General features: G+C 48.0%; 1 protein-coding gene across 1 annotated transcript; it reads left to right on the top strand.

The window, feature by feature from the left end:
* Window positions 1-34: 34 nt before the first annotated feature.
* On the top strand, window positions 35-11,258 carry SMARCB1 (SWI/SNF related BAF chromatin remodeling complex subunit B1). Its single transcript, XM_071445652.1, has 10 exons — window positions 35-237; window positions 1,826-1,937; window positions 2,592-2,621; window positions 3,103-3,232; window positions 3,821-3,958; window positions 4,634-4,761; window positions 5,249-5,415; window positions 5,847-6,037; window positions 9,855-9,986; window positions 10,889-11,258. Exons 1-10 carry the CDS (start codon window positions 145-147, stop codon window positions 10,926-10,928), a joined length of 1,161 nt encoding a protein of 386 aa, XP_071301753.1. The 5' UTR covers window positions 35-144; the 3' UTR covers window positions 10,929-11,258.

Raw genomic sequence — 11,258 nt, 5'->3', positions numbered from 1 at the left:
CCTGCCGTGCCGGCCGTGCCTCCTTCGCCCCGCCCGCCGCATGCGCGCAGCGGGCCCGCACTAGGCCGCGCTCCGCCCGCCGCCGCTGCCGCCGCCGGGCCGCGCTCCGCTCTCCGGGCGCCGCCGCCCCCGCCCGCCGCCGCGATGATGATGATGGCGCTGAGCAAGACCTTCGGGCAGAAGCCCGTCAAGTTCCAGCTGGAGGAGGACGGCGAGTTCTACATGATCGGCTCCGAGGTGCGGCCCGGGCGGGAGCCGGGCCCGGGCCGGGCCGGGGGACGCGGGGCTGGGCTGGGCCGGGCCGGGGGATGGCGGGAGGCTGCGCTCAGGGCGGGCGAGGGGCGGAGGAGAACCCTGGCGTGGAGGGAGCGGCCCTCCGGCCCCGCGGGTCCCCTGTGCCCCGGTGGGCGCTGCCCGAGGGCCTCGGCCGCGCTGGGGGACGGGAAGGACCAGTGCTGCCATAAGGGCGGCCCCGGCATCCGCACGGGTTCTTGGGGAGTGGATCCTCCCTGATCGCAGCCTGAGGCCCCGCTCCCGATCACCGAGAATTTCTGTACACATTTGTTTAGGGGTTCGGATTATTTTGCATACTGCGAGGCAACGAATCGCACACCTGGGCCTTAAGGCTCAGGAACAGCACCAAAATCAGGCAGTGCAGCTCCTTCTGCCTGGTGCACAGCCTGGTCAGCAAACACCGGCGGGCAGAGTTTCAGCAGCCCAGAGTCTGTGCTGGCACTGTGCTGTCCCGTGCTGGGAGGGCGTTGAGCCTCCCTGACAAAGAGCCTTATTCAAACAAGAAACACTGGCCCTTTAGCACCAGGGAAACAGCTGAAAACAGGAAAAAATGTTATAGCCCCCAGCTTGATGCAGAAAAAGGACTATTGGCTAGGTTTAACTGCTAGCTCTGTAGGTTGAGCGGGGACCAAACACCCCTCGCTCTCTCATGTGAAATGTAGAGTTTGAAAGCAAACTGTACCTGCATTTAGGTGAGCTGTGAGATTGCCATACCAGGTACATGGAGAAGGAAAAAGGTTGCCTTTTTTATCTACCATTAATTTCTGTCTGTTGATGAACACTGTAGAGTGAAAGATACAGCTAAATCTAAGATCAAAAAAAAAGTCTTCTCAAACAAGGAATAAAAACCTTGTTATGTGACAGTCTTCCAGTGTCCTGGCAGTCTAAAAGTTTGATTTCAGAGTCTAGAAATGGTTGTGTTGGTCAGCAAGGCCTGCTGTAGCTTTCAGCACAGGTGAGGATCTTATGGCAGGAGGAACAGAACTGCTTTACAGATGGTAAGTAAATCTGAAAGAGGACGGTTGGCAGCAATCACATTTTTAATGTTCAAAGGGTTTAAAACAAAATACAAGTCTCTGGGCATTTGCTGTAGTCAAATAATGTCTAGATGACGGGGAGGTTCAGAATAAAAATAATGTGTCAGAGAGCTGGGTATCTGGTTTAGTTTAATTCCAACTGAGCCTTGCACATTGATTTGGAAACTGAAGTAAAGAAGGGGTAGGTTGTTCAAAAATACATACAAATGAACGGAGTGTTTTCCTATTAAATTTCCTATTATCAGTGGATGGGAGTTTTTTTGGATCTAGTGAAATAAGATAGCACCAGTGAAATAACTGCTGATAAAAATTTTGTCTTCTGTATTGCCAGAAAAATCGCGGTGCTATTTGATGCCAAACACAGCACAGAAACCCAACAAAAACACCCAATTGAGAGGTCCTTCTTATCTCTAAAAAGAGCTGAATTTCTTCCAGCTTCTGCTAAAACTCTCCAAAATGGAATAAAGGCCACATGTGCACCTCTCTCCTGGCAGGTGGGGAACTACTTGCGCATGTTTCGGGGCTCCCTGTACAAGAGGTACCCCTCGCTCTGGAGGCGCCTGGCCACTGTGGAAGAAAGGAAGAAGATTGTGGCCTCTTCACATGGTGAGAAGATGAGTAAACATTCCCAGTAATGTTTATTGACCGTTTTTGTGTTGAAAAACTCTTCCTGGTGCTTCAGAAGCTTGTGCACCTTGAGGGCTGTGTGAATCACTTGAGATTGCCCCAGTGATGGAGGACCCTGCAATGGTGGCTCTGGTGGCTCCTGGCTCAGCCTGGCACCAAATAGCACCTGATCAAAAACGTTCTGAAATGGAAACATCCATCATGGCTACATTCATCACAAAGCAAAAGCCACAGCTCCAAATCAATACAATATTTCAGAAGAGATTTTTTGTAGGCTAAGAGAGATGTCTTTATCTCTCATCAAATAGGCAGGAGTGTTGCAAGGATGCCCCTTTGTTGCAAGGATGCACACATTGAAGATGTGCATCTTTGCTTAACTTTGCTTCTTGCAGGGACTGGATGTTTGTGCCTGCCAGAATTTGTGGTGTGTTGCTACTGATGTGACTGCTACAGGGAGAATATTGGTACTGTTTTTGTTGGGGGACTAATAGCAAGCAGTTAAATTTCTTAGTGATATGACTCCTTGTATGTTCTGCAGACTAAAGCATAATAAAAAGAATGGTTTACTCTGGGCTTATGTCTCTTTCCTCCAAATATCCTGCTGACCTCTTGCTTTCTTTTTTCCCCCAACAGAAAACCAGCGGTCTCACAGTCCCCGAAGATGTAAGTCTCATCTGTGTGTTATTCTTAGCTGTGCTAGAGGAAGGATGTCCACTGTGACCTTTGGTGCTATTGCAATAATATTAATGTCTAATCCTCTTCCTCTGATCTCTGTCTGTGGTCGCCCTAATTGTGCCTCCCAGTCCCATGGCTAACTCTCCTCTCAGAACATTAGCAGAACTCTTCAATGCAGATGGTCTCTGTCATTCAGCAAGAGCTGTCCTGAACTCTCTCCCCCTTTCCCAAGTCTTTAACAGCTTTTCTATCAATCCTTGCATCACCATTTCTGACCTTTAAGTCCACTGAGCCTTGATTGTTTTCTGGGCCTTGTAAATGTCTACAAGAAGATGAAGCCCAAAGGACACTTGTATCTCTGTGCTGGTCCCTCCTGCAGTGACAGGGTTTGTCACTATGTAGCCTGTTAATGCTACAGTGCTCTGTAGCTCTTTTCCCTGTTAATTATTGCCATCTTTCCTGGTAATAGATCATGGCTACACAACATTAGCCACTAGCGTGACGCTGCTAAAGGCCTCTGAAGTGGAAGAGATCTTGGATGGCAATGATGAGAAGTACAAGGCAGTGTCTATCAGCACAGAACCTCCTACCTACCTCAGGTAAGCAGTGTTGGTGAGGCCAGGCTCAGAACAGAGCTGCCTGGAAGGTGTCAGCTGGGGAAGGAAGCACGGGGAGTTCCATAAGCCCAGGCTGTTGTGCAGGGCTTGTTTGCCAGTCTGCATTCAGTATTTGCAGTGCTGGGCAAATGGGGATCTCCAGAGTGTAAGGATTGGGTTACTGCCCACATAAAACAGGAAGAAAAATCTAAGTGTTTGTTGATACAACTTCTTTTGCAATTACTGCATTCCATCTGTAACAGATGTTTTACAGAATGCTCTCTGCACATACTGCCTTTTGGAGACCTTGCATTTCTCAGCAGTCCTTTTGTAAAGTATAGACAGAAAATCCAAATATGAATCTAGTATTTATAAAGGTGCACCTGGATTCATATCTGATGGATATTTGTGAGCTGGGGGATGGCCTTCTGAGAGGCTGCTGTGGAACATTCCTGGTGGAACAGTAATGTTGATGGTCCCAGAAGAAAATAGCAGGAGCTCGTAATAGCACTTAAAGTTAAAAATGACACCATTCCTTAAGCAGCAGCAGTGGTGCTGAGGGCCTGCAGGTTAACATCCAGTCTCCTTCAGAGAACAGAAGGCAAAGAGGAACAACCAGTGGGTGCCAACCCTGCCCAACAGCTCTCATCACCTGGATGCTGTGCCGTGCTCAACAACCATCAACAGGAACCGCATGGGCAGGGATAAGAAGAGAACATTCCCTCTGTGGTAAGACAGCTTCCTGCTTCTGCAAAGTGGGAATAGCTACCAAGATGACATGCTGCCAGGGTAGTACTGAGGAGTTCATGTAATGTTGTGATTCATCCCCAGCTGACAAAAGACCTACAGGTCATTAGCTTGGATGTTCTTAGTTAAATTGTGTGTCCTGAGGCTCTGTGTTACAATAGACATCCATGGCTCAGACTGGAGACTTTCCTTTTGTCAGGAAAATGGTTCATTCTTTTCCTGATGAGTTCCTTCCATTTCCTGCTGATTTGCTGAGCAGTTGTCATTTGAGAAGCCTGCAGACCCTCTTTGTGAAGGACAGGCTGCTTCTCACTGACATGTACCAGTAACTTTGATCTAGTTTGTTTTGTGGAAAATGCTGCTGAAGCTCATGAATAACATTTTTTCCATTATAAAACTTAAGGCAACCAAGATAAATCTAACCCTAGAAAACTTCCTTGTTTTATTTGCAGGAGTGTGTTATGATAGATGTAATAAAAGGTGATAAACTGGTATTAGTTGCCACAGCCCTGTAAGCTTGCCTTGAGGAGTCTGTCTATAAACCAATGAGGGAGTTGGAGTGTGGGGATTGCTTCCAACAAATGTTGCCTTCCCTCTATGGATGCCAGATGTGTCATGTGCTCGTTGTATATACTGTGTTGCTGCTCTCCACTTTAGCTTTGATGACCATGACCCAGCAGTGATCCATGAGAATGCATCCCAGCCAGAGGTTCTGGTTCCAATCAGGCTCGATATGGAAATTGATGGGCAGAAACTCCGAGATGCATTTACGTGGAACATGAATGGTACGTAGCAAGGAGAGTTTGCTGAGGCTGGAGAGATAAAGCTGTGTCCATCACCAAATGCCCTTGCCCCATACGGATAAAGCTTTAAAGCTCTCCCACTCTGGACTGTATTCAGGGCTTGCATCTCTTAGCAAATGTTCTGCCACTTCCATGGGTTGCAGGCATTCCTGGACACATGTAGTCTGAAGAGTTTAACTGGCAGATTTTCCTGAGCCAGTTCATCAGCTCAGTAGTCTGAGAGTGCTCTGTTAGCTGAGGTTAATGGCTGTGGCTTCTGTGGCCACGCTGTCTGGATACCATGGAGCAGGTAAAGAAGGCTGGAAGTCCCTGTATCAGTGTGTCTGCTACAAAACACCCTTTTGCTTTTAAAAGGTAATGCATTTGGGATTCCCTTTGTCACCTCCCCCTGTGGGATTTTGTGTGTTCTGTAAGTGGTAGACATTAATTTCTAAGGAAGCTTACAGTGTTCATTCTTGTTCTGTAACAGAAAAACTGATGACCCCAGAAATGTTCTCGGAGATTCTTTGTGATGACCTGGATTTGAATCCTCTGACCTTTGTCCCTGCTATTGCATCTGCCATCCGACAGCAGATCGAGTCCTACCCGACTGACAGCATCCTGGAGGATCAGTCAGACCAACGAGTTATTATTAAGGTAACACAGGAAGGCAGCAGAATGAGAGCTGAACCATTTGGGTTTTCAGTTATGGTATAGGGGACTAAGAGTACAAAAGCTTCTCTCAGAGCAAGGGAGCTTTTCATTCCAGTCCTCCAACCAGATTCCCCTTTTCCTTTGTATTGGGAACAGAACTAAGGTGATAGATGATTAAACACCCTTGTGCCCAGCCTCTGAGATGGTGAAATAGTTTAGTTAAAGCATTGCCATCTTCCTTTGGAAGAACTTGGTGAGCAATGCTGAGTTGTCTTCATGCTACTGAAATGAAGACTTCAGTTAAGGAACTCTGCAGATGAACTAGGAGGAGTTACTGCTCTGTTCTCTTCAGCCTCTGCCTCGTCAGTTCAATCACCTTGGACAAACCTTTGTGAAAGTGGAAACAAATAACCTGTGTCTTCCCTTCTCTCCAGCTGAACATCCATGTAGGAAACATCTCCCTCGTAGACCAGTTTGAGTGGGACATGTCAGAGAAGGAGAACTCACCAGAGAAGTTTGCCTTGAAGCTGTGCTCAGAGCTTGGCCTGGGCGGGGAGTTTGTCACAACTATTGCCTACAGCATCCGGGGACAGCTGAGCTGGCACCAGAAGACCTATGCCTTCAGGTACTGGACTGCCACCTCCTTGTCTGGCTCTGGGGGTCTTTGTACTTCATGGGCATTTGTGTCAATGCATCTGAAAACAGCTGACCTGATGAGGAAGGTTTTGTTTGAAATTAGTCCTTATGGCTTGCACCCATTCTGTCCATCTTAACAATTTTATGTGGTTGTGCCTAAATATCTTTTCCTGATGGGTCTAATATATTTCAGGACTAAATATTGATGAAATGTCAGCTTCTGTTGACAAAATTAATTAACAGGGATAGTCTCTCTTCTAATGTGAGGTCATGATGAGCCCCAGACACATTTTTTGTTTTGTTGGCTTTGCCTAACTTGAGCCATCCACTGTTTCAAGCTTTTGGTTGTTTGAACTTGGACTGATGAAAACTGTACCTCTCTACCCAGACTGATGGCAGAGGTGGGTTGATCACAGGCCCTTCTCACAGCTGGAATGCAGCCTTGTCAGGTTTCATTAGTCAGCCTTGTAATTTGTCTCCTAAATGGCTTCCAGTTGTGCTGTGCAGCTTTCTGTGGTGAGTTCCTGCACTGATGTTATCCACAGCACAGTGCTGAGTCTGCAGGTCTAACAGTCCTTTAATGTACACTCTGAGGTTTGGTGACCTCGGGTCATGGTGACAATCAAGGAAGTTTAAGAGTTTAGCAGATGCTGTATTTGCAGAGGAGGGAATGGTACTGTTGACATCAGTTTTGTAGGGGTCAATTCAAGGAAGCAGCGCAGGGAAATGTCCTCAGCCCTGTCCTACCTCAGGCAGAGGACAGGGAGTAGCTGGAGTGGGAGTAAGCAAAGAGGAGCTGGAGGCTGTGGGGAAGCTGGCTGCTGCCATGAGCTCTGCTCCTTCTTCCTGCTCCATCCAAAGGGTTCCTGTCTGGTCAGCTTTCTATGAGAAATAGACCCTGATCTGCTCTGGCCTAGTTGCTCTTGCACTGGTCTCACTCTGCTTCCTCTAGGTATAGTTTTTATCCTGCCAGTCTTTCACAGCAGCTGCCTGGGAATCTAAAGTGATTCCCAGAGTGATTTATATTAGAAAATGGAAAGGGACCCTTTAGCACATGTGAATTTAACTCTGAATTAAATTGTTAGAGTGTGTGTCCATCCCGCTGATGTCCCTTGGAAGGTGGGAGGTGCCTTCTACCTTTCCCTCCACAGCCTTGGACTGATACTTACAGTTTTGGCTTGGGACTACATCCAACAACAGCAACAGAGCAGTGGGGTGGGGATCCCTGAGAAGTGATGGGAACTTGCAGGGTGGTAGGTGAGAACCTGACACATTTTGTGCTGCAGCACTGTCTGCATTGTGAAGTGTCTGTCCCTCCTGCCTCTGCTTCTCCATGTACTGCAGATATCCAAGAAAGTAATCTGTGTATGTGTTGGCTCTTGGGATTGGGGTTCATTTCTCCCTTTGCTTCTGCTCAGTCTCTGGAACTTGCAGCAAGTGAGGTTTTAGTCAGTGCTGCCCAGGCTCATGTTAATGCCAGCTTCACACCATTGTCTCTAAATACATATGTTGGGCCATGGTACCAAAGGGTGCTTCCTCTTAGGGGTAGTTCAGACAGGCAGATTTCAGGCCTTCTTCACACTGTGGCAGTATTGCAAGAGGGAGAAGAAAAAGCTAAAAAAGGAACCCCACCAGAACAAAGTACATAGACATGAGCTGTTCAGAGAGAAAAAACCACCTAATTGAAACCTCGTTTATTTTTGTCATAGTACAAACATGTCCTCCTCTTCCCTTTTTTCTTCTAGCAAAGGAGTACTTTTGAAACCTCACAGTGATTAATAATATTTGGGTTCTGTGGTTGGTTAGTTCCTGAATTTCCAAACCACAGGAGTGGTGGTTGCTCCAAAATCATTCCATTGATGTAAGGAAAGGGTCTGCTTTAGATGTATCAAAAGAACTTTAATATCTCAAGGGATTGGGGATTTTGAGAAGTCATGTGCCTCTTAATCATCTAAGGGAGAGGTGAAACTGTCTTTTAGTTGATGAAAGCCAGGGCACTTTTTTCAGCTGGGCTGTTCTGTGCAAAACAAGGAGAGCCTGCGGTGCAGTGGCAGGGCAGGACTGGAGGCACACAGGTGGCTGCTGCCTGTGGGATTTTCAGGGGCAGTGTGGGCTGTGATGTTCTCTCCTGTGTGCTGAGTGTTTCTGGTGGCAGCACACAGCACCTCACAGCCAGTTTTGCCTTTGAGACCTGAGTGATGGCACAGGCTCTCCCACACACCAACCCTTGTGCCTGAGGAGTCACCTTTCCAAAAGATGATGTCTCCCTGCTTCGTTGGTGTGCCCCTGACACTGCCTGAGGCCAGGAGCCTGAGCAGAGGCAGTGCCCTGCTCTTCTGGGATCCCTGCAGCTGACAGTGCCTTTCAGCCATTCCTGGCAGCAGCACTTTCCTCCTCAACAGGAAAAACAATGGAGGAGGAGCTGTCTTAGTCTAGAGGTTGGGAGATGAGGAAGGATTTTTCAGTTTCTCTCTGATTCTTTGCTAAAGAAATGTGGTATCTGAGTTGCCTTGCAGTTAGGTTGTGCATGAGTCCAGCTTTCCATCCCCTGTTTAATTCAGTGAATGCTCAGTGTTAGGCATAGTGAGGCAGAGATCATGCTATCACTAACAAAACCCCAGTTAAGATCTAATTTTGCCTGGAATGTGTGGCATTCTAGGACTAAGATGAAATTCCTGGGTTTAAGTGTTGTTTAGTGGATGGCAGCAATACTGGAAGTAGATTTGATTAAAGCTTCCTCCCTGGATCAGATACCAAAAGGCCTGGATTAATTTTTCATGGTAGAATTACTTTGAAGACTTGTTATTTTAGATTATTAGCTTTGATGCAGATGTTGTGTGTTCCCATGATGATTAGCATTTGAGTTCTTTCCTGAGGGAGTGAGAGGGCTGAAATCCTGTGTAGGGGTGCACGTCCCTGGGGAGGGGGCAGGATGTGTGTGCACACCTGTCCCAGGGCTCCTCTCACACACACACTTCTGCAGCTCAGGCTGAGGCACTTTTGAGAATTCAAAGCAAACATTTACATTCCAAGGCTCCTCTATATTTATGCTGGGCTTCCGGCTCCACTGTCAATATTTGGGAAGCTACTCTTGGTCAGTTCCTGTTGACTTTTACTGAAAAGCAGCTAGCGAAGCAGTAAATATTTTGTGCATGTGATAATACAGCTGGTCAGGGCAGAGGAATCTCTGAGGAACAGATCTTGTGATTTGGGGCACAGCCTGGTGTTTCATTGCTTGTTAGCCACAGCAGGTCCTAGAAGACTGCTCTTTCCAGTGTCAGGCTTGCAAGAAAGGCAGATTTTTGCCAGGGAGGAGCTGTCAGGGGTGTGCTAGGCAAACCACAGCTAGGAAGTGAGAGCTGCAGCACAGCCAGGCTGGACAGGGAGTCCTGGGAACAGTCCCAGCTCCTGGGCTGTGCTGGGAGAAGCACTCCCAGGACTGATGGACTGGGAGGAGCTGTGCCTTTTGGGGTTGTCACATCCCTGCCAGCCAGTGTGGGAAGGAATTGCAGGTCCAGCACAAATCCCTCTCCAGTGCTGGCTGGAGATGGGTGTAGCTGCTTTCCCAGGAACTTCAGGCTCCACAAGGGTGTAACCAGGAGCCTGTGGTGAACTTCAGAGAACCAAACTGTACTAAGCAGCAAGTGCATGTGATAATACAGCTGGAGCAAAGAAGGAATGCTGAAGCCTGAGACACTGTCAGTGATGCTGTGCTGTCCCTGTGCTTGTCCCTGGGCTGGTACCCAGGGGGGAGCTCTGTGCCCACTGATGGGTGTTGCTTTGTTGCCCCGTGCCCTGCCCTGCAGTGAGAACCCTCTGCCCACTGTGGAGATCGCAATTCGCAACACGGGCGACGCTGACCAGTGGTGCCCTCTCCTGGAAACCCTCACAGACGCTGAGATGGAGAAGAAGATCAGAGACCAGGACAGAAACACAAGGTACTGCCACTGCTTTGGACACTTCCCTTGGCCTGTCCCTTGGACAGGAGCTCCAAGCTTTGATGTTTGTCTTTCCCTACTAAAGCTAACTGGCAGGATGTCAGCCTTGCTCACAACAGAAGCTTTAGCTTCAGGGCATTCAGCTGTCACCACAAACACTGAAATGTCTGCTCTACCATCTCCTGCTTGCAGAAAGTTTCCCTTTTTTCAACCCATTTTTTTCTTGGGCTCTTTGCTTGTCCAGGGGAGTTGGTTGTATAGGAAGGCATGAATCAAACATATTGGAATTTCATGCACTGTCATGTTCCCGAGAATCCTGCCACAAAGCTTCCTTTTATGTAGTGTAAAGTTCAGTTTGATGTAGCAATGGGCAAGCATCCAGCTCTAGCCTGAGTGATGCCCACCTGTTTGCCAGCACGGGGAGCACTGTGTGGTTCCAGGAGAAGCTCTGCCCACCAGAGACCTGCAAAGTGATGTTTGACAAGCAGTTGAGAGCTTGCACCTACTTGATGAACTTCTTCCTGGCAGATATGAAGGAATGGCTTGTATCTCTCCAAAAGATACATTGTGGAAACAGTAAATATACTGTCTCAGCTCTTTCTCAGGATGTTTTGTTAACTGCTGATTAACAGTAGCACAGTCATTTTGTGTATCAGCTGGGGCTGACTGAAGAGTTTACAGTAGCAGTCAGTTCAATCCAAGTTAATAAGAAAAAGTGCCCTAGCAGCTGTTAGTGAAAATAGTGTCCTTGCCTTATCACCAGGGGCACTCTCAGGTGACTGGGGAGTTCTGTGCAGGAATAAACCTGTCTGCAAAGCTGTGCAGCCTCCCCAGAAGCACTGGTTTTGGTCAGACTCCCCTGTCTGTAACATGCACTTACTGTACCTCTCTCTCTCCCTCAGGCGCATGAGACGTTTGGCCAATACTGCTCCAGCCTGGTAACCCTCCTGTTGTGACACTGGTGCTCTTCCTACAGACTTTATCCCTATTCCTCTCCCCAGATGGATCTAGAATTGGCAGGGGTCTTTCTGTCTCTGAAGGGGACACACATTCCACTTGCCACGAGTTCCCAGTACTGCTGACTTCTGCCCCCCCCTCCACCCCAGTGCCACATCCCAAGGGCGCTGAGTGAGCAGCGTGACCCAGCTGGGACCTGTGGCAGGTGCTGGAGCCCTTCTATACCTGTGTGTGGACAGTGGAAAGATTCTTTTGTATAGGTGCAATGTGCACTCCTAGGACAACTTTTTAAATAAAAGGAATGCATACAACGTA

The sequence above is a fragment of the Agelaius tricolor genome, unplaced genomic scaffold (assembly GCF_023055355.1).
Source record: "Agelaius tricolor isolate 1412-34295 unplaced genomic scaffold, bAgeTri1.0.p SCAF_20, whole genome shotgun sequence".
Classification (NCBI taxonomy): Eukaryota; Metazoa; Chordata; class Aves; order Passeriformes; family Icteridae; genus Agelaius; species Agelaius tricolor.
This window is presented reverse-complemented; position numbering and strand designations above follow the sequence as displayed.